At 40.6% G+C, this 24,398-nt stretch overlaps 1 protein-coding gene across 2 annotated transcripts in view; it reads left to right on the top strand.

Annotated features, from left to right (window-relative positions):
• The window catches only part of CDH12 (cadherin 12), a gene marked incomplete at its 3' end in the record, with an annotated part of 162,084 nt that overhangs the window by 127,365 nt on the left and 10,321 nt on the right, over positions 1-24,398 (top strand). For both annotated transcript variants that reach the window (XM_081325119.1, XM_081325118.1), the window contains 2 exons: positions 8,152-8,405; positions 21,094-21,230. In XM_081325119.1, the coding sequence (XP_081181245.1) occupies positions 8,152-8,405; positions 21,094-21,230 (391 nt within the window). The remainder of the gene's footprint in view (positions 1-8,151; positions 8,406-21,093; positions 21,231-24,398) is intronic.

Raw genomic sequence — 24,398 nt, 5'->3', positions numbered from 1 at the left:
CCGATATGTTGCATGACGTCAAGTGACATCGCGAGTTTGACATGTCTGGCCTATAGCGTTCACTGGATCAGTTAAAAGAAAGAACATTGGGATGTTTCAATAATGGAATTTACCCTGAGACAGGCTTGTGTATAGCCAGTGGGACGCACTAATTCACAAGCAGAGTTACGTAGAATGTTGTTCATTTTTATCCATTCTGTAATATACTAGGAAAGGTGTAGCATGTTGTTCAAACCAACTAATAGGAATCGAAATCAATAAATTAACATTATTTAGTTTTAAAACCCTGGGACTGGACATAGCAGAGATAATTATTTATGGTCTCCCATTATGATCTGTCAGATGACTTGAAAAAGAGGCACATTTCCTAAGGTTCCCTATTATACTAGGGGACATACTGTGTCGGTTCTTCTCTTTCTCATTATGACATTATTTTAACCATGTGGAAATTGGACAGAAAAATCATGTTTATAATTTGAAAAAAACATTTGAAAATAAAACTGTCAGTTTAAGTATAGTATTTCTGCATCATTTCGACATGGGATAAGGCAGCCAACACAGAGAGTTCTGGCTGAAAGAGTGTCTTTCATTTCATATCCCATGTTGCTCTTACTCTGTCTTTATTTATCAAGTTTGTGCAGCAAGAAAAATATAGCAGACTTAGTTGATTTCCCCACAACTGAGAAACAGTCTTCCCTAGAAGAATCCATAAAGGATTGTCCTGATTTCCTTTGGGGGCTCTGTGAGTCTGGCATGCTGTTAATACTTTCAATAGCTCACTCTGTGCCAGCAGTCATTAAAAGAGCAGTGGGAGAGAGCTGATAAGTAAGAAAAAGAAACACAAGATTTTTGCAAATGAACTGTTAAATTTATAGAATGGATCATATGCATTTAAAAAAAGAGTTGAAAGGCAGGATGTTTTGTTTTGTTTTGGTTTTTTTTTTGTTTTGTTTTCTGATGTGCACTCCATCAGAGAGGGGGTCGTTTTCAATTCCTTCTGACTCAATGATTATATAGTAGGTGAATCAGACTCCTCAACTAACAGCTCACCCTGGGTTTGGGGAAAGAGGGAATGTAGCTGAGATAATTAAATCAATGTATCCTCATGTGGCAGCTATGAAAACAGATTCCATAGTAAGAACAATCTGGAAAGCATTTGAAAGCAAAGCAGTCAATTTATTTTATTTTATTTTATTTTATTTTATTTTAATTCCATTTATATCCCGCCCTTCTCCAAAGACTCAGGGCGGCTTACAAGCTTAGCAGTAGCCTTCATTCTATGTATATGCCTGCTTATTAGGGCTTTCACACACACCCCAAGCGGCATTATTACAAAGTCAGCTTAATTGCCCCCAACAATCTGGGTCCTCATTTTACCTACCTCGGAAGGATGGAAGGCTGAGTCAACCTTGAGCCTGGTGGGATGCGAACCTGCACTAATTGCAGGCAGCTGGTGTCACTTAAGGAGGCATTAGCCCACTGCTCCACCAAGGCTTTATAGTACTTATGCATTATTTAAACAAGATGTGGTGATAGCTATTAACAGGGATGTTTTCAAAAGAAGATAAATCCATGGAAGAAGTTTTGATCAAGAGGTATTGGGTTGAAGACTATTCTAAGTTGAAAGTAATGTGCTTTTAATTACTAACTAAACTGAAAGGAACACAGTGGTTAAGAGTATTTCTCCAGCTTGCAAGCCTGTAGAAACATCCAATGTGCCTCTGTAAGAAACAAATATTGATCTAAGATGGGCCTTGTTCCAGTTCAGCAGGGTTAATCTTATGCTCTTATGGGCAAACAGGTACAAAACAATTATGAACATTTGCTTTTAATGTTTCCCATTTCGATTTAGTGAATATGAATTTTAAAGCTATCATTTCCCAGACAAAACCTTAGGGACAGAATAGAAGAAGAATTGAAATAATACAAGGAGTTGTCCATATGTTTGCCGGCCCGTGGTAGTTCATATAACATGAATGTTCAGAGGGTTGCATTTATGTTTTCCTTCCTGAAAGCAGATTGAGTGGGAATCCCAAATACCAAAATTTATAGCCTTTGATTGGTGGGTCACTAACTGCATGCTTAAATTAAAGAGAGCTGTACAAGTGCATATTTTCTTAGACTAAGGCTGAACAGCATTGCTAATTCAGTGTAGGGATTCTTCCCTAATTCTGTTCAGGCAATGCCAGTCAGTGGATAAATATAGAATCTCTTTAGCTCTTCACAGATGGTAGACAGCACTGTTTTGTTTCCTGTTACTGTGCAAAGACTATGAATGAACATAAATATATCCCTTTATTTTTGTGTTTCTGCTTTCTTTATAACAACTGTCTAGTCAATCATTTTGCTTATGTTGTGTTCTTCAGTATTATTAAAAAAATAAAATTACAGAAGGATTCTGTTAGTCCTTTCTTTGAAGCCTGAACTGTTATGAAAGCTTAAGCTGTGATTTTATATGTAGGTTGTTGTTGTTTTTTGCTCCAAAGTGGGATAATTCAGATTCCACCTGAGTTTAAGTGGAAAGAAAATGATTTGAAAAGTGGAAGAATTAGTTTCAGTAAATATTAGCTCCTGAATTCATGCATGTTTAAACATGTGTACCTATGTATATGTGGGTATATATAATTCTTGTGATTTTTCTGTAGGTTTTTTTAATGCCTTCATACGGGAGACCTTATGTCCATGGGAGACCACTGTTGTCCAGATAGGCGGGAGTGAGTCCCTTCTCATGAGATGTGGCCCTCGGGTTCAGTTGGGCCTGTTGCTAACATACCTGGCGACCAGCTGTGTGGCAACGGCCCTGCCTGAGCTGCTCAACACCCTCTCAGGGTTGGCGGTGGAGTTTCCCAGACTTATAGTTCTGGGTGACTTCAACCTGCCTTCCCTGGGAGAGTCATCAGAGTTAGCTCGAATGTTCATGGCTTCCATGACAACCATGGACCTGACCCAAGTAATTCAGGGCCCGACTCATGGGGCAGGTCACACCCTTGACCTGATTTTTCTATCTGGACAATGGTTGGATGATTTGGGAGGCGGCTCACCAACTGTTGTCCCCCTGTCATGGTCCGATCATTATCTCCTGCGGCTGGTCTTCCCTTGTGCCACCCCCCACTGCCGGGCTGTGGAACCGACCAGGTGGATCCGTCCCAAGTGCCTAATGGACCCAGAACGGTTCCAGATGGCGCTTGGGTCCTTACCTATCTCCCTCACTCACAGCCCGGTCGATGCCTTGGTGGATGCCTGGGAAAGGGCGGCCACCGAGGCACTTGACCATGTTGTACCCTTGCGACCCCAGACTCGGCACAGATCCCGTTGGGCCCCATGGTTTTCTGTGGAGCTCCGGGAGATGAAGCATCGGAGACGGGGTCTAGAGAGCGGTTGGAGGTCCACCCGGTCTGAATCTGACTGATTGCGACTAAGAGCCTTCACAAGGTCTTACCTCACTGCGATGAGGACGGCGAAGTCTAATTACTTCACTGCCCTCATCGCGTCCGCAGATAATCGCCCAGCCGCACTGTTTAGGGTGACTCGCTCTCTCCTTAATCGGGAGACGAGGGAGGAACCCTTACAGGGATGGACTGAGGAGTTTAGTCATCATCTAGTGGACAAAATCGCTCAGATCCAGACCGGTTTGGACTCTGACTGGGCAGAGTCTGGCATGGAGGAATCAAGCGGTCTTGAGCATGTTATCTGGACTGAGTTCGACCCTGTTTCCCCCGATGACGTGGACAGGATCATGAGGAGACTGAGTTCCACCACCTGTTTACTGGACCCATGCCCCTCCTGGCTGGTCTATGCGGCTCGGGAGGAGACACGAGGCTGGTTCCAGGCAGTAATATCTGCTTCCTTGAAGGAGGGTATCTTTCCCACCACCTTGAAGGAAGCGGTGGTGAGGCCCCTCCTCACGAAGCCTGCCCTGGACCCGGCTGTTTTAAATAACTATCATCCGGTCTCCAACCTTCGCTTTTTGGCGAAGGTTGTTGAGAGTGTGGTGGCACATCAGCTTCCTCTGTTCCTGGAGGAAACTGATTATCTTGACCCGTATCAATCAGGTTTCAGGCCCGGGTACAGCACGGAGACGGCATTGGTCGCACTGGTGAATGATCTCTGGCGGGCTCAGGATGGGATGTTCCTCTGTCCTAGTCCTTTTAGATCTCTCAGCGGCTTTCGATACCATCGACCATGGTATCCTACTGCGGCATCTCAGGGGGTTAGGAGTGGGAGGCACTGTTTTACGGTGGTTCTCCTCCTACCTCCTGGGCCGCTCGCAGTCGGTGTTGACGGGAGGGCAGAGGTCCACCCCGAGGTCTCTCATTTGTGGAGTCCCTCAGGGGTCGGTTCTCTCTCCCCTCCTGTTCAACATCTACATGAAACCGCTGAGCGAGCTCATTCGTGGTTTCGGGGTGGGGTATCATCAGTACGCTGATGATACCCAACTTTTTCTCTCCACCCCAAACCAACCCAGTGATGCACTCGACGTGATGTCCTGTTGCCTGGAAGCGGTCTGGGTTTGGATGGGGAGAAACAGGCTTTGTCTCAATCCTGCCAAGACTGAGTGGCTGTGCATACCGGCATCTCAGATAAACCAGGTTGTTCCACCACTAATGATGGGGGGTGAGGTGTTACCCCCCGTTGATAGGGCTCACAACTTGGGTGTCCTCTTGGATTTACGGCTCAATTTTGAAGACCATATAGGAGCCGTGACTAGGGGGTCTTTTGCCCAGCTTCGTCTGGTACGCCAGTTGCGGCCCTATCTGGACCGAGATGCCCTACGCACAGTCACCCATGCGCTCGTGACCGCCCGGCTAGACTACTGCAACGCTCTCTACATGGGGCTGCCCTTGAGGACCACTCGGAGGCTTCAACTGGTGCAGAATGCAGCTGCGCGAGTTGTTATGGGAGTCTCCCAATACTCCCATGTAACACCTCTTCTCCGTGAGCTGCATTGGCTTCCGGTTGCCCTCCGGGTGAGATTCAAGGTGCTGGTAATGACCTATAAAGCTCTAAATGGCTTGGGTCCGGATTATCTAAGGGAACACCTGCTGCCGGCATCAACTTCCCATCGTCCTGTGCGCTCCCACAGGGAGGGCCTTCTTAGGGTACCACCGGTTAAGGAATGCCGGCGGGTTATTCCCAGGGGAAGGGCGTTCTCTGTGGGTGCGCCGGCCCTTTGGAACCAACTTCCCACGGAGCTTAGGACTGCCCCCGACCTTCACTCATTTCGCAGGGACTTGAAAACCTGGTTTTTCGAGCTGTCTGGCCCAGACTGAGGGGTTTTAATTATTTAATTAATGGGGTTTTAGCTTAAATTCAGGGACTTAATTTAATCTTAGTTTTAATTGATTTTAACTTTGTATGTTATGTATTTTAATTCTTCCCTGTAAACCGCCCTGAGTCCTACAGGAATAGGGCAGTATATAAATTTAAATAATAAATAAATAATCAATAAATGTGTGTTTTTATGTTTAGTTCTGTCTCACCATAATTAGAACCACTTTATCAACATTAACATATTAATAGATGCTTTATTTTTCCAATACAGATCAATTTTATTTTTTCATCTCATAGCTGGTAAATACATCTTCCTTTACTGACCAGAAAACTAGTTATTTTACATGGACATAGTAATGATTCAGATTGGATTCTGCTACCCTGCTTTATGCCCTACTAAATAGTGGTAATTTTTGAATATGTAGGCTTGTAGTTTTAGTTCTTGTTTGTGTGTCAGGTTATGATGCAAAACTCTGGGTATTTAGTAGTCTAGCATAATATTGAAATACTGACTTTTCTTTTTGGCTCTCAGTGGCTCCCTATTTGAGACAAATAAATCACCTTGCTTCTAGAGCAGGCTGAAGATATAGTAATCAGCACATGGTTTAACTCAACGGTTTGCAAATGAAATTGACACTGCAATTATTGCTCTTGGCAAGAAGCCTCCATTGGCCAAAGAAAAATAATGAGCCACATCAAGAATGTTGGTTCTGAGTATTTGGGATCTAAAGTTGCTATTGGATTTAGTTTGCAAAACAGAGTGAAGGAGGCTCTGATAGAGAGAAAACTCTATAAAATGTTGTAGAATGATGTTTCGTAATTAGTATATAGTACCCTGTTATCAAGGGACGCGGTGGCTCAGTGGGTTAGGACGCTGAGCTTGTCGATCAGAAGGTCGGCAGTTTGGCGGGTCGAATCCCGAGTGCCGCATAGCAGAGTGAGCGCCTGTTACTCGTCCCAGCTTCTGCCAACCTAGCAGTTCGAAAGCACATAAAAATGCAAGTAGAAAAATAGGGACCACTCCGGTGGGAAGGTAACAGCGTTCCGTGCACCTTTGGTGTCCAGTCATGCCGGCCACATGACCACGGAGACGTCCTCGGACAAGCGCTGGCTCTTCGGCTTTGAAACGGAGTTGAGCACCGGCCCCTAGAGTTGGAAACGACTAGCACGCATGTGCGGGGGAACCTTTACCTTTACCTTTACCCTGTTATCAGTATCTTGGTGCTATCTTCATTGACCAAGACTAATTATATGGCATATTCTGCCATACATCAAAAACATTTCAGAAGCAGTAGAAAGCAGTTTCCAAGATCTGCAAGTGGGCATCAGCCACCACCCAGAGGCTACCATAAAAGGACAAACCATGCATTACAAAGATTGCTTGGAGGTGGAAGAAAGTTCTAATGTAATTTACAGGATTCCCTGCATGGCTTGCCCCTGTGACCATGTTGAACAGATGTGGAGGAAGCTCACCACTAGATGACAAGAACATGAGTGAGCAGTTAGACAAGGAGACCCAAACTCATTGGTAGCCGCGCATTGCGATGAACAAAGACATGCGTTCAGTTTTGTAGCTACTAAGATGTTTGGCTGAGTAGGGACAAAAAATGCCACGGAAATGATTGAAGCCTGGGAAATGGGCCCCTTGTCAGTCAACAGGAGTGCTGATTTACCACCAGCTTATCAGGTACTTAGGGGCCAAGGGTGCAGCAGCACTAGGAAACAACAACCAATGACTTAATAGCTCACCATCAACATCCCGATTAACAACTAAAAGCCACACACAATCACACACCACATAAATACTATATACATGGAGCAGCTCAGTGCATGCATTCTGGAGAGAAAAAACTTCCCTGAGAATGGGCTCCAGCGTGAGTCCAACAGCTTGAAAGACTAAAACTCTGGTCCAGGTGACCGACTCAGATTGGATCCTGCAACGTTATCCTGGCATGTGTATCTTTGACTCCATTTGTATCTACACTGTCTTTTCTGTGCCAGATAATAGCACTTTGTTTCTCCCAGAGCTTTTAGTGATTTGTAATTTGTGATAGATTTAAACATTTATTATCATTATGTACTCTTTGTTTTTGTTTTTACAGTATAGTGTTATTGTTTTTACCATATAGTGTTATTGTTTTTACATTACAGTGTTATTGTTTTTACTGTATAGTGTTATTATTTTTACCATATAGTGTTATTGTTTATTGGGTCTTGCATATTTTATGCAACATAATGATGTACGGTTTTATCAATGATTTTAACGTTCCTTTTGAATTGTTTGAATTTATTGCAAATAAATATTTATTTCAAATAAATTATCTATTATAGTATAAAAATATCCATTTTATTGCATCTTAATTGAAAAAGATTCAGACTGAGAGATTTTCTGATATCCTTTCCCATACTTTTATATTTGCAATTTAAGATAACAGCATTATGTTGTTAATACAACTGACCACCAGGTGTCAGTGTTTGTCAAGAATATACCAGAGTCAATAAATGCCAAAAACCTTATCCACTTACCTTCTTGTAAAGATAGGAGCAGCTTTTGTTTCTTTTAAGAAGGTATATCAGTAAGCAGCACCAAGAAACCAACTGTGTAATCTTTAAAGAGATAACAACGAAGATGTTTCCTGGTTTCTTTTACAAAATCTCTAGAGCTGGACCCTCTATTTTGTAGTAGGATTTGTTACACATTGCAAAATGTGCTCTAAGTCTTCATTCAGCCCCATCGAAATGTTTATTGTACAGTACAATAAACAGTAACAAAAGTTAATATTCAGTTAAATGAAGTTATGCACAGAGGCAACATTTTCATTCTGTTAAAAGATCTTAGAGAGTTGTATAACTAATCTGATTCATCTGTCTACATTGCAGCCCCTGGATTTTGAAACAAAAAAGGCATACACCTTCAAAGTGGAGGCTTCAAATGTCCATCTTGACCATCGCTTTCATTCGGTGGGTCCATTCAAAGATACGGCAACCGTGAAGATCAATGTCCTAGATGTGGATGAGCCTCCGGTTTTCAGCAAACCATTTTACACCATGGAGGTATATGAAGATACTCCAGTTGGGACCATTATAGGAGCAGTTACTGCCCAGGACCTGGACATTGGAAGCAGCGCTGTCAGGTAATGGAATGCTCCACAGCTCATGAACTCAAACTCATTGAACGAACTGGGAGCAGTAAAGATAACCATGGAAGTTATAAAGCCGTGCAAAGCTGTCAAATTTATGAAACAATCTCTCGGATTTTTGGAAAAATCTTAACAGAATTTAAAAATAATTCTCCTGAAAAACTTCCACCTTGCATAATTTAGGCAGAATTATTCTATGTCTCTTTCTCACTGGACCCAGAAGTCTCATGTATCATGACCCCAGAATCAACTTATCTATTAGGCATAATAGGTGCATTTTTAATCAGAAAGAGTGAAGGTGAAGTAGAAGTTGAGGATGGAGGTTCAATCTCCGAGCTTGTGGGTTGGTTTCCGAACATTTCATTACCAGGCTAGGTAACCTCTTCAGCAGAATCCTAGCCCGGTAATGAAATGTTCGGAAACCAACCCACAACCTCGGAGAATAACCCTCCACCCTCATCCTACACCCAAGCTAGGGATATTCGCCGCTATCACAAAGTTCCTTTTAATAAAAAAAGCCAACAAAAGCACATTTGAACATCAGTCTGATGGTCTTAAAAATGTATAGCGTAGCATAAATACTAAAATTTAGGAACTTTCATTATAAGCAGTAGATATATAATCCACAGCAACTAATTTCACACACACACATGCACATACACATATATGTATATGTTTGAGTATGAGGTAAAAGCTAGGAGGGTCACTGGGAGGGTCGTCGGAGTTAGCTCGGGAGTTCATGGCCTCCATGACGGCCATGTGCCTGACCCAAGTTATTGAGGGCCCGACTCATGTGGGGGATCATACTCTCGACCTGGTGTTCCTATCTGGACAGTGGTTGGATGATCTGGGAGGGGGTTCCCCGTCCATCACCCCTCTGTCATGGTCAGATCACCACCTCCTGAGGCTGGTTTTCCGTTATGCCACCCCCCGCCACTGGGCGGCGGAACCGACCAGGTGGTTCCGCCCCAGGCGCCTAATGGACCCGGATCGGTTCCAGAGGGCGCTTGGGACTATACCTATCACCCTTACCCACAGCCCAGTCGATGCTCTGGTGGAGGCCTGGGAAACGGCTGCCGCCAGGGCACTTGACTGCGTTGTACCCATGCGACCTCTGACCCGGCGCAGATCCCGTTGGGCCCCATGGTTCTCTGTGGAGCTCCGGGAGATGAAGCGTTGGAGACGAGGTCTAGAGAGCGGTTGGAGATCCAGCCGATCCGAATCCGACCGATTGCAGTTAAGAACCTTTATAAGGTCTTATCTTGCGGCGATAAGGACGGCGAAGTCTAACTACTTTGCCGCCCTTATCGCGTCCGCAGATAATCGCCCGGCCGCCCTGTTTAGGGTGACTCGCTCCCTCCTTAACCAGGAGGTGAGAGAGGATCCCTTGCGGGGACGAGCCGAGGAGTTTAGTCATCATCTGGCGGACAAAATCGCTCAGATCCGGACCGGCCTGGACTCTGACTGGGCAGAGTCTGATGTGGAGGAATCGGGCGGTCTTGAGCACGTTATCTGGACTGAGTTCGACCCTGTTTCCCCTGATGATGTGGACAGGATCATGGGGAGACTGAGCACCACCACCTGTTTGTTGGATCCGTGCCCCTCCTGGCTAGCTTATGCGGCTCGGGAGGGAACACGAGGCTGGTTCCATGCAGTAATAACTGCTTCTCTGAAGGAGGGTGTCTTCCCTGCCACCTTGAAGGAGGTGGTGGTGAGACCCCTTCTCAAGAAGCCTGCTTTGGACCCGGCTGCTTTAAACAACTATCGTCCAGCCTCCAACCTTCGCTTTTTGGCGAAGGTTGTTGAGAGTGTGGTGGCGCATCAGCTCCCTCTGTTCCTGGAGGAAACTGATTATCTGGACCCGTACCAATCGGGTTTCAGGCCCGGACACAGCACGGAGACGGCATTGGTCGCGCTGGTGAATGATCTCTGGAGGGCAAGGGACAGGGGTTGTTCCTCTGTCCTGGTCCTATTAGATCTCTCAGCGGCTTTCGATACCATCGACCATGGTATCCTGCTGCGGCTTCTCAGGGGGTTGGGAGTGGGAGGCACCGTCTTACGGTGGTTCTCCTACCTCCAGGGCCGCTCGCAGTCGGTGTTGACGGGAGGGCAGAGATCCGCCCCGAGGCCTCTCATTTGTGGAGTCCCTCGGGGGTCGGTTCTCTCGCCTCTCCTGTTCAACATCTATATGAAGCCGCTGGGCGAGATCATTCGTGGCTTCGGGGTGGGGTATCATCAGTACGCTGATGATACCCAACTTTTTCTTTCCACCCTGAACCAACCCAGTGATGCCCTCGCCGTGATGTCCCGGTGCCTGGAGGCGGTTCAGGTCTGGATGGGGAGAAACAGGCTTCATCTCAATCCCGCCAAGACTGAGTGGCTGTGCATATTGGCATCTCGGGCTAACCAGGTTATTCCACCTCTAACGATGGGGGGTGAGGTATTACCCCCCGTTGATAGGGCTCGCAACTTGGGCATCCTCCTGGATTCACGACTCAATTTTGAAGATCACATAGGAGCCGTGACCAGGGGGGCTTTTGCATAGGTTCGCCTGGTGCGCCAGATGCATCACTATCTGGACCGAGACGCCCTACGCACAGTTACTCATGCGCTTGTGACCTCCCGTTTGGACTACTGTAACGCTCTCTACATGGGGCTGCCCTTGAAGACCACTCGGAGGCTTCAACTGGTGCAGAATGCGGCCGCGCGAGTTGTAATGGGGGTTTCCCGATACTCCCATGTAACACCTCTACTCCACGAGCTGCATTGGCTTCCGGTTGCCCTCCGGGTGAAATTCAAGGTGCTGGTTATCAGGTTTATAGGTATAAAGCCCTACATGGCCTGGGTCCGGGGTATTTGAGGGAACACCTGCTGCCGGCATCAAATGCCCTTCGCCCAGTGCGCTCCCACAGGGAGGGTCTGCTCAGGGTCCCGCCGGTAAGAGATTGCCGGCGGGTGACACCCAGGGATAGGGCCTTCTCAGTGGGGGCGCCTGCCCTCTGGAACCAGCTGCCAGTGGAGCTGAGGACTGCCCCCGACCTCCGATCATTCCACCGGGGCCTGAAGACCTGGCTCTTTGAGCTCTCGGGCCCAGGCTGAGGAGAAATTTATTTTAATTGGGGTTTTTAATTGTACAGGGTTGGTTTAATCTTTTTAAATTGGTTTTTTAACTTTTGTATGTTTGATTTTTAACTCCCTGTAAACCGCCCTGAGTCCTCAGGGAAAGGGCGGTATATAAATGCAATAAATAATAATAATATATAATTACTATTCCTTAGTTCTCTGTAAAGATGCAAATAAATATATTGAAAACCATTCTACATGTAATTTCAATACTATTATTTAATGGAGGGCGGCTCCCCAAAAGACAAAGATGTGCAGGGCCCACAAAAATGATAATGGAGTCCTGAACTGCCATTCTCTTCCTTAATTTTCGTGCTTCTGCTTCTGTGTTCTCAAGATCAGTTTGGCAATTCCCTCACAGAAGGTGAAATTCAAGACAATTAAGCCCTTTATTCTGCATTCAAAACCTGGGATCAATAAGACAAGCCATATCATTTTCAGTCAGGCAGCATCTTCTGGATCCCTTTTTTATATATTTTGAATTTCATTTCATATCCTACATCAGAGGTCTCCAACCTTTTGGGCACCAGGGACCGGTTCCGTGGAGATTTTTCTGCAGACCAGAGGGGCCGTGGTTTTGTGTGTTGCCTGCATCTCATGGATGGGACTTTGCTTGTTTGTGCGGCCCAGTTGCTGGCATGCTGTGGCCTGGTACTGGTCCACGGACTGGGGGTTGGGGAACCCTGTCCTACGTCACTCCTACATATACCTTGTAACCCCTGAGCTTACAAATTCAGTTTCTTTCTGTAACCTTCAACCTGCATAGTCATAGTCATGCCCTTAGTCTCAACAGCAACAACAATAGAAATCCATCATCTATAAACAATATATTGTTCTCCAGTTATTTAGGTAATAGCTCTTCAGATTTGCTCAAATTATGCATACTCATTGGGGCTGATGAGAGGTACAATACAAAAACATCCAAAATGCACTAAGGTTGTTCTCCCTGTTCAATTGATAGATTGGTTGATTTAAATGTTCTCCATGATGATTTATCCCTATAGTGGTCCTTCAGATCTTCCAATTGCACCAAACTGAGTCCATCCACCTGGTGGCTGGTTTTCCTCTTTTGATCTTACCTTCTACCTTTCCCAGCATGAGGCCTTCTTCAGAGAGCTAGGTTTTCCTATAATGTGTCTGAAATACAATAATTTGATCCTGGTCATTTGTGTCTTGAAGGAAGTATGTTAATTGTTAATTCTGCCATATCTATTCTTATCACTTTGGATTTTTTTGTATTCTTCTATTTCCAGTGCTTATCTAGAACTCATAGTTCTTGTAAGGAATGTCTTGTAGGGTATCTTGTATTTTGATTCTTCTTTGAATCTGTTTCTATCCATCCATTAGCATCTTTTAGCCTATCAGATTAGAACTTCATTTTGAGTTTACAGATCTTTACGGAAAGTTTCCTTTCTTTTGCATGTCTGTATACTTCTTCAGTCACTTGTTCATGTCATTAAATTCAGTTCTTGTCATTTTTATCAGCTCTGTGTTGGTAAAAGAGCCTTGGTGGAGCAGTGGGCTAATGCCTCCTTAAGTAACACCAGCTGCCTGCAATTAGTGCAGGTTCGCATTCCACCAGGCTCAAGGTTGACTCAGCCTTCCATCCTTCCGAGGTAGGTAAAATGAGGACCCAGATTGTTGGGGGCAATTAAGCTGACTTTGTAATAATGCTGCTTGGGGTGTGTATGAAAGCCCTAATAAGCAGGCATATACATAGAATGAAGGCTACTGCTAAGCTTGTAAGCTGCCCTGAGTCTTCGGAGAAGGGCGGGATATAAATGGAATTAAAATAAAAATAAATAAGAAATAAATAAGAAACTGAACTCTGTTTTACATTCCTCCCTAAATCTTTTCACTTTTTTTTTGCTTTGGCTTCTCTTCTTGAATTTTCCTGGTTTCTTCAGAAATTGCTTCTTCTCTTTCTTCATCATTTCATATTCTTTCATAACACCTTAAAGTTCATTCCCCATTTCCTCTGGCTCTCTTTCAATGAGGTTCAGAAATTACTGATGTTCTCCTTTAAACAGCTGTATATGCCCAAAATGGGCTTTTCTTTTTCTTCTTTAGCTTAATTTGAAAATTGCACATAACAGTTCGTGATCTACCGAACTCATTTCCTGATTTCCTAAACCATACAATCCAACTACATTTTCTTCAATATTTCCAAATTTGGCATTCCATTCTGCAGTTACAAGAAGCATACCTTATTTCAATATTTTGACAAACATTCTCTTCTTCTGCATCAGTGATTGGATTATAAATGTGGATAATTGTCCTTGTAAAGGACTGTTCACAAATTGATATTATTCAATCCCTATTGCATTGTATCCAAATTCTCTTCTTGCTCTATTCTTCCTAACTACAAAACTAACATAGCTGCTTCTTTGCTTTCAATGTCCTGCATAGCGAACAGCTGATCTTCTGACTGAAAATGTGCATTCCGAGTGGACCTCAATTCACTGAGGCTTAAGATGTCAATGTGAAGTTGTTTCATTTCATCTTCACTGTGTTGAGCATGCCTATGTTCATGCTTTTGTGTTACCTATTCCCATTATAATTCAGTCTTTGCAGCTTTGGATTTTCTTTTCCACTGTGGTAGCACCAGCAGTTAGATACCCAAGAGGCTTTTTAATCTAGCAGCATCATAAACATCACTGTACTCTAAAAGTTGTTAACTTCTTCTCAGTTGCATATTGAGTGCTATCTGATCTGAGTGTCTGATAATGTAACATAATATTCTCAACAATATTTATATTCTATCTGTAATGTATTGGCCTTATCTGTTTAAATCACTTGCTTTATGTCTAAACTGCTTGCTTAATGGCTGACCTACTTTTGTATGTTATGTAATGGTTGCTGGGCTGAGCTAGACTTTCTGTCTCCAGTCTGTTAAGTAGGTTTTGGGCAGGAAACTGCTACTTCAAATCTATTGTTCACTGCCTAGAGGCCAACCATATAAATAGCTGTGCAGCAGCTATTAGTTTGCTTCTGTTAAGTTCTGACTCTGAATAAACTTGTTGCTGTTTGAACACCTCGTCTCACTTAATGCCTTCAAGAACCAAATACTTAACACTGGCGACGAGGATGGGATGTGCTGCTTCATCGTAAGAGCCTGAAGTCACTAGGGGGTGAGACCAGCACAGAGCCTGGCAGGAACTACGTTCCTCCCCTCTGTCTGCCTAGCAAGCCACACTGGAGAACACCACACCCTAAGGATGCATCCTAGGGCCTACGCAGAAGCCAGTAGCACAAGGCAATGTGAGACGCAAGCCACAAAGACTACTCACCATGGCGAAGGTCAGAAAGCTTGAAGAGTTTGACATGACACACCTGGAGAGATGGGCGTCCTACATTTCCCATGTAGAAAACTACCTCTGTGCCAACCAAGTCAGCGAAGGTGGGCTGAAGGCTGTGAAAGGCTATCCTTAATTCTTGAATTAATGAGTTGTTTAATTTTCTAGTTTTCTAGTTTGACTCCCTGCCCAAGACAGGAGTCCTTATACCATCTCAGACAAATGGTTGTCCAATCTTTTCTTGAAAACCTCCAGCAATTCACCCACAACTGTGGGAGGCAACCCTGTTCCACTCATTAATTTATTCCTACTGTCAGGAAATTCCACCTTATTTCCAGGTTGAATGTCCCTCTGACAAGCCTCCACCCATTGTGTCATGTCCTGCCTTTAGGTGCTATGAATAATAAATCAATAGTCTCTTCCCTGTGACAGCCCTTCAGGCATTAGAAAACTGCTATTGTGTTTCCCCTGAGCCTTCTTTTCATTAGGCTAAACATGCATAGCTCCCTTAGCTGTTCATTGTATGATTTAGCCTCCAGACCCCTTATCGTCCTTGTTGCTCTTCTCTGCACTTTCTTTACGCTCTCTTTTTTGAAATATAAATATTGTAGAGTTGAATTAATAAAATATTGGACACAATTATTAAGAATGTGCCTACAGGAAAGTATTCCTGGAGGTGACTCCCAGAAAAAGGAAGTTTGCAGCTTTGGAGAAGCACCGGTTATTCATTTTATTCTACCTGTTTTTGATAAATTCTGAAAATGCTAAACTCTTGTGAATATGACTCTCAGTAACAGCAAAGATGTAATTTATCAAGTAGTCCTACAAATAAAATGGGCAGGGGAGAAAGACCATGTACTCATTCCTAAGCTTCTAAAGAAAAAATGGCATATAAATCTAATAAAATTTCCAGACAGACAGACAGACAGACAGACAGACAGAAGCTAGTTTTTGTTATACTGTCTGTAAAACTAGGCAGAGCTTGGTCACCCATTGATTACATCATTAAAGGTAATATATTGCTATGTCTTCTTGTGTTGGTTCTGTTTAGTTTTGTTGTATTTGAATGTTTAATTTATGTGTTGGCCTTTGGCTATAATAATAAATTGATTGATTGACAGACAGACAGACAGATGTACTGTATAGGTACAGGTATAGGTACAGATATAGATATAGATACAGATAGATGGAAATCCTATACAGAATTATCATATTGTCTGTTGATTTTTCTGCATAGGATTTCCAAAGGTTTGCTTTTTTCTTCTTCTCCCTGTCAGAATTACCAATGAAGCACACAACAGCCTACATGGGATTTTGAAGCAACTGCACTGAGCTTTCATGAGAGAATGGTGCTTCAGTTTTGGGAGCCAGGGTTCAGAGGAGCACTTTTGACACTGAGTTAAGTGCAACAAATCCTCACGTTTATAACTGCTGCAGAATCCCCAAAGTCATATACTTGACATTCAGGCATTTCAAAACTGGTAGTGTTTACAAAGTGTTGCAGTGATCCATAGTCATATGATTGGCATTTGTGTTCTTTAGATCACTATCTGATAACCAGAATCAACAGAGAACCAGCAATAAAATCACAAATTGCAGTTGTGTGATGTCTCACATAATAACACAATGATTTGCTGAACCACAGAAGCAGAAGTGATGTTATAAGTCTGGAATAGTCACATGATATTTTGCTTAATGACATGGTGCTCAGCAATGAAATTGCTGGTCCCAGTTGCAGTCAGTGAGTGAGGATTAGCTACTTTCACACAAATAAAACTAGATGGTTCTATTTCTCTGTATAAAAATGCTTTAGTTACATACTTATGCACAGTACAATATGTAGTGATACTGAAATGATTTTTTTTAAAAAAGGATTGTAATTTTCAAGATTTTTAAGCAGTAGCCAGTTTATTAAACTGGTTTTGCTTATTTATTCCCTGGTATAACTGAGGGACAGAAAATATATGCAGTTCTTAGTTAATGATGTGTTAGACTTCACTACCACATAAGGTTTATGTCCCTAATTTAAACTGAAAATCAATAAATAGATGTAGGTAAAATCATAAATTACCTTCAGACAGGCTTGTGTGATTACAACTTCTGAGTGCCTCTTAACAACCATTATGCTGTGTTAGCTTTTAAAGATCTAGTTTGTCTTGTCAGGGTAAATAATCTGTTGTGTCAGTTTTGAAATATTTTAAAAGAAAAACCTGCAGCGTAGAATGGGAGAAAGAGGTAGAAAAGAAATAGGTCTTTAGGAAGATAATATGCTTTTCTCTATGCAGTCACCAATATAATGTGCTGCGCTGTGCAATTTCATTGCAAATTAATTCATTTTCTCTCAGATACTTCCCAGACACAGTTTTAGCCTTCACAATGCCTATTACACTGATCTATAATCCACAAAACAAAGGAGAGAGAAACAAGACAACAGATCTCTGCTTTGTACAACAGATGGCATAAGTCCAGAATGCAAAACAATCAAAAACAGTACATGTTAGCAGGAGAAACACTAAGTCCTTAGAATTTATTATATTCTATAAGGGGCAAAGTCTTCCAAATCTGTTAGCTATGTCATACGAGAATCAGAAGATAATAACTAAATGACAGTGGAAAGGAAACCCACTTATTTAAAGAATAGACAAAAAAAAGGAGAAAGTAGTTTCCAAAGGTGATTAAGAATGCTGGGTTTATTTTTCTTGTTTGGGCAAAATCAAAACAGTTTCAAAAAAATCAAGCATTAACTAGCACAAAGCAGTCAGGATTATGGAAATAGAAAAAAACAAACACTGGAAGAAGAGCAAATGGGATAGATGTAATTTCAAAATGAATGTAACATGATGGTTATATATTTTTAGACTTTAGGTAATAATCTCTACTATTTACTGGCTTTTTACCCACTTAGAGTCAGATGAATGGTAGCAGTATAAAAATATAATGTAATAATAGAAATGAGAACTGACTTATGAGGAAAGTGGCCTATAGTTTGTAGCTAAAAAAAAGTGAGAACAACATAGATCACATTAGGGCTCTTAATGCTTGTCAGGAAAATAACTTGATCTTGAAAACTAACAGTAAGTTCCCAGGTAGACTTACAGTAAGCTAATTAAGACAGATTCTCTTTGAATCATTTTGTTCTATTGCCTTTTCTTTGTCCTCTGCCTGATTCCAACAGCTTTTCATGCCTCAGTGCAAGTTGGATCCTCTGGTCTTGAACTTGCTAGGTTTTATGAGTGAGCTGGCTGCATGGAAACTTAATTTTATTCTTCTCCCATTCTCAGTATGTCTGTAGTAGGGTATGCTGGAGAGAAAAGGATGTCAAATCTTCCTTTGTATATTTATTTTGTGATTCAATAATTTATTCTTTCTATTTGACCAATTTATTTTCATGTATTTGTTCCATGCTGATAAGTCATTCTTGTATCCAATCTACATTAATTCAGGACTTACCCATTCTTGGAATTATTTCTTTTTATTTAGCCATACACAATACTGAACTGTTACATTCACACTGAATTCCACTTAATTTTATGTTTCTCTTGCCATCCCCAATTCTCAGTTCCATTTATCAATTCAAACACCCTTACATAAAGCAATTGTCTCTTCCTTTAACATTTGTCCTTCTTTTCTGTACATAAAAGAGAATAAGCTATTCACTACAGTATGTTTCTGCCAACACTTACAGATCATTTCTCCACCCATTCAGTCAAAATTCTATGAAAGTACATAAAATTATCTGGGTGGTTTTTTTTTACCAGTTAAGTATAACTTAAAATCATTCATTTCATTTTTTCTATCAAATGCTATTGCCTTGGTCTTTGGTATATTATTTTTTTTAAAAAATCCATGGCCCTTGTTACATTATTCAGTTTAACATTTGCAGCAAATCATTTGGATTCACAACTAACAACATGGCTGTACTTAATACAGGTAGTCCTTGATTTATGAGAGATTGCTTAATGACCATTTGAAGTTACAATCTCCCTGAGGATAATTCCAAACAAGATTCAAAGTGCCAAGAGTTGCCTGCCTGTGGTCATATGACCACAGTTGAGGCATTTATCTACTAAACTACATTTACACGGTTTGCATTTATTTTCAGTTTTCAGTAAAACTATGCCCATAGTGAAGGTTTTTGGATAGTACACCCCTTGACAACTCAGGTTAACTGGATTGGACTTAATGGGCTCTTGTAATTGAACCTGGCAAGATGATCAAGGTTTATATAAATACAGTTCAGAAATTATACTAAGCTGTTGTATGGTTGATTTGCTTTTGACTGTACAGTCCTAATGTTATGGTATGTAAATTGTGGCTTATGTCTCAATGCAGGGGTCCCCAACTCCTAGGTCATGGCCTGCTACCAGGCCGTGGCCCATTTGGAACTGGGCCATGTGAGCAGTGGGTAAACATACAAAAAAGCCCAGCTCTATTTGTGTGGAACCATCCTCTCTCCCCCCACCACTTCCACCGGTCCACAAAGCTGGAAAGTTTGGGGACCACTGTCTTAATGTATCATGTGAACCCAGCCAAATTTGCTTTGTTCTTGAAATAAACTAAATTAATACATTGTGTGAAACCAATCAGAGTCAGATGCATTACTGTTTGCTCTTGGCCAGGCCATGTTAAAAAGGGGGGGGATATCAGTTATGCAAGCACAAATGCTACCTTTGCATTTTTCACCTTCTTCACTTTAAGTGCTCTTGCTCCCAGCTCATAGGTTGATAGAATTCTATTTTTTTTCTCTCAAGGGTTTGTCTCATTTAACCTTAGTAACTTGTCTGCAAATACTTTGTTCTTTAAATATAGCATGGAATAATATCACTGCAACACCAGCATTTCATAACCTATGACTCTGTATTGGCACACATCTATTTACTTGCTTGTTGGCATTTATATTAGCTTTACTCCTATAAACATTTATTTAGGATTACATTAAATGGATTCCAGAAGAGACATTTCAATTTTCATGATTAATAGTAAATCACCCAACTGAACAAAACTAAAAAAATATCACATGACATACATTGAACTATAAAATCTCTATATTTATTTTGCTTTTATTATTATTTAAAAGGAGGTTTATAAACTGTAGTCCTCTGTTTACTATGCACGCACATTTAACAATTTGCTTTAGCAAAAATAACTATTCTTTAATAATCATAGTTAGTAAACTCTGATTCTGTTCCTGAATAATCTCTCACTAAACCTGTGCTTGATTTGAATAGTATTATGTTAAATAATGATAGTGAAATATGTTACAATTCTCTGCAAGTTTGCCTTTCACAAGTCATCACCCCTGTTATCCTTAGTTGTTGCTGTTTTTCCTAGTATTACACTCAAATGCCATTAGAAGCAATACTTTGCTAAAGTCAGCCATTAATCTTTCAGCAACTTTTTGATACCTTTTTTTTAGTAAAACTATTCTTGCCAAGTTTGCTCAGTGCACAGATCCCCTGCCTTTTCAGACAGCCTCTATTATGTTTCATTTAAAATACCTCCCCAAAATAGTGAGTGTGTGTTTATTTCTTTTCCATTTTTGAAATAAAAATATCTTAGGTATTCCTGGAGCCCTAGATCAGACTGACTTATTTGTTGCTTGAAATGTTTACTCGGTTATTTGTTTCCAAAGAAACAAGTCTATGCCAATCCTTAGATTTCCAAATAATTAATAACATGAGAATTCAATTTACATGAAAGACTTTTCAAAATGATTTTTGTTTATATTCCATTAATATCACTTTCAATCAATAAATCCAATAAAGTAGATTGAAATCTACAAAATAGTAACAAAAATAACAAACAGCAGAAGCATACTGGAAAATGACACATTCCTGCTAAATTAAGAAAAAAAAAACATAAGAAAAGACAGCCAGTAAAAGTGTTCAAATTGGATTTTGAAGCAGCCGTAACCAAATTACTGAGAGAAAAAATGTATTCTAAAAGTTGGTGATCTCTCTGGGGAAGAGAAAGGCTGTGGAGCTGCACTTAAGAACACAATTCTGAATGCTTTTATTGGAAATTCAATTAAAATGTTTACATATTCCCTGATATTTTTTTTTCCTCTCAAGTCTATCTTTCATTGTTTTCAATTTAGCCTTCTGACATGGTGTTAAAGCAATCATTGCTTCTTTATTACAAAGCAAAGAGTAGAATAAGAAAACCATTTAGATGCACCAAATGCTATTATTATAAATGATTAGAGGCTGTCAACTTCTATTGTTTCTTCTATTTCCTTCCCTCTCAACCTTCTGCATCTGCAGGTACTTCATAGACTGGAAGAATGATATGGATAGCTACTTTACTATAGATGGAATGGAAGGAACTATTGCCACAAATGAGTTACTTGACAGAGAGAATACTGCACAGTACAATTTTTCAATAATTGCAAGTAAAGTTAGTAAGTACAATAGAAATGGGATAGACATCATTTGGGGAATTGTCATTGTTATATTGTTTGTCCATTTTGATGAAATCATTTGGCAAAATGTCCTTGATTTTTTTCTGTTGTCTTATGAAATAGAGCACTTCATAATACTTCATTCAGCAGATTTCCTATATTTTGGGCAGATTCCTAGGGATCTTTTAGGGATCAGCGTCAAATAATCTATATTTTTTTTCTCAGTAGTTAGCCTCATTCACTATAGCATGATTCCATTCCTAGAGTTCTCAGCCCTGAGGGGGAAAAACATTTCATAAGCAGCTAAAATTACAGACATGATTTCTCTTTCTCCTTGTGTGGGACATAAAAAAATAGGATTCCTATTAATTTTAGTGGAAGTCTGAACTTTCATTCACTTGCCTCATATCCAGTGTGCTATAGTGTGTCTATAATTTGGACTAATGTGTGCTTTATATTTACCACTAGACTCCATTTATATAGGTTATTCATTCTCTGAGAACAATCAAGACCTCTGGTTTTCAGTGTAAAGTAACATGTGAAGCTCCAATTGCAGGTAATGAGTGGGCAGGGATAGTTTGGTGTACTTGTTAGTTACAAATGTAGTGCAAGAATAATTGTAGAAGCAACTCAATAAGCATCAAGTGTTTTATCCTACTGCTCACTAGAGTCATTAGAAATAGAGAAGCAAACATAGACCATCTCTTTATCTATGTCTTTATCTCTGCTCTGTTTTCCCTAATTGGAAGGCTCTTAGACTTTCAACCTGCTTCCTACAGGAAGACAAGATGTCTCTCTTTTTTTCTTGTGTTCAATCTTGCAAGCTTGGAAAACTAGGCTTAGTACCAGGGCATGCGACTTCATTAATACATTTTACTTGTTCTTAAATATTTGTGTCTAGAGATACATAAAAGAGTTTAATTCTACATATAAACTTAACAGAAATCCTAGAGAATGAATGGAAGGATTGTTCCTCCAAGGATTGCAAAAAGTACTATTGCATCACACGGGAATCCACTGCCATGTGGACAATTATATGGACAGAAGGATGTAGGCTTTACAATGAACAAAGAATGTATATTACAATTAGGTGAACTGCTTTCCTTTCAGACTAGTGGTTTAATCCACTGTTTTCCATTCTGCATAAAGAGAACTCCCTTAACTGCAGCATTATGAGTCACCAGCTGTTTGTTTCCAATCATATTTTAACAACTTTAAAGGTGTCTTTTTTCTTCTTTGATTATTCTGTTTAATTAAGTTTCAATCGTCTTTTTTGTCTTACATGGGGGGGGGGAGGAGACTGGTATGTGACCCTACAGTATAATGAAACAAGCAGGCTTCCAAGAATAATTTTTGAAGAGATTTCAGTGGCCTTCTAAACTTGTATAATTACTGATTAGACATTCTGAGTATGGCATACAAAAAATAATCATAACTAAATACACTGGATATGTATCATGGTTATGATTAGTAAAACTCATTGCTTACAGTGGGATTTGTTCTGAATATGTTTTGCTTGAGTCTGCCTTTTATTGTTTTTAAATATTAAAAACATAGTTAAGTGAACAAAAATCTAATTCAAAACACCTTGATGGAGACCCTGGTTTCATTTTTATTTGAATCTCATTCATACAAAACATTAATAGAAAATCTGTATCGTGCATATTTTCTTTCTATTCATCAAATAGTCAGTTCTATGTCATATTATAATATTATTTTTCTGTTCAGTGAAGGGAGGTGTACACATTCATATACTCAGGGATGTGTAATTTGCCTTCCTTGTTTATGTTTTTTTTTTGTATTTTAAAAGTTGATTATTTGTATATAATTTCTAACTTATTTTATATAAGATTTGTATAAATCAGGGTTGTTGCCCTTTGATAATGAGAAAACTAGGAAAAATATTAAACAAATAAGAAATTGTATGAATTTATTTAAATCAAATTAATTAAACATATGTATATAAAATGTCATTTCATTTTTGGCCTGATCCAATTTATTTACTGCAGTACAGTGTTCCTCTTATGTAAATATAGCACTCAAGCCAAAATATGTTCTGCATCCCTGCCAGAATTCATTTTACCTTAACAGCTTATTACACCTAATTGTAACCCATATACAAACACCTGGGGACACTTAACTTGTATCCAGACAATACTGCTGTAGTAAAATCTGGAACATCACCCCTGATGTTTAGAAACATGTATTAACTCCATCCAGCTAAAGCTGGGTAGCCCATCTAAGTTTATTTTTCTCCATCCAAGCCTTAACAGCTTCCAGACACTGATTTAAACATCTACAACATCTTTAGTTTCATTTCTAAATCTGACTTGGGAAAAAAGGATTACGCCACCATACTCTTTATTATGTATCACTTCCTGAAGTCCAGAATCACAGACTCTGCCAGGAGCCAGGATGGGTCTATCTCATTCATGCTGCTGAATATATTATTTATAGTGCTACCTCATACTCATCATTAATTGGTTCTTGGAGGCACAATGAGTACCAAAAATAATGAGTATCAAACAATTTTTCCCCATAAGGAATAATGTAGTGAGTCACAAGGCAGCCAATACTGGTAAGTTCTAGCTTGTGCATCAGGTACCAAAAATGATGAGTACAGGGACAAAATGTTCACGTCAAAATGCACTGAGTACCAAATTCGATGAATTTCAAAGTAGTTGAGTACCAAGGTACCACTCTACTTCCTCAGGTTTCGTAAACTCAAAATAATCCTGGTTGAAATACAATCAGGTTGCCTCATTCCGCTTGCTTGTCTGTGTTCAACAGAATAGTTGTGTAGAACAAATTCATTTGTTTTCTTTCTTAGTTTGATATTCTCTTATTTGAGTTTGGTCATGTCATCAGGATTGGTACAATCTCTTTAAACACTAAAGCAAAATCATATAAACATTATAGTTATATATTCCAGGTATTCACTTTAAAACTGACGTGTAACTGAATTGCCTTCAGAATATATGATCTGCATATGATGACTTTTATGTTTGTGGAAAACTGTATTTTTTTTTAATTCCATTTATATCCCGCCCTTCTCCGAAGACTCAGGGCAGCTTACAAGCTTAGCAGTAGCCTTCATTCTATGTATATGCCTGCTTATTAGGGCTTTCACACACACACACCCCAAGCGGCATTATTACAAAGTCAGCT

The sequence above is a fragment of the Vipera berus genome (genome assembly GCF_964194415.1).
Source record: "Vipera berus genome assembly, chromosome: 3".
Classification (NCBI taxonomy): Eukaryota; Metazoa; Chordata; class Lepidosauria; order Squamata; family Viperidae; genus Vipera; species Vipera berus.
The sequence above is the reverse complement of the archived record's forward strand: the minus strand, read 5'-3'. Positions and strand labels throughout refer to the sequence as shown.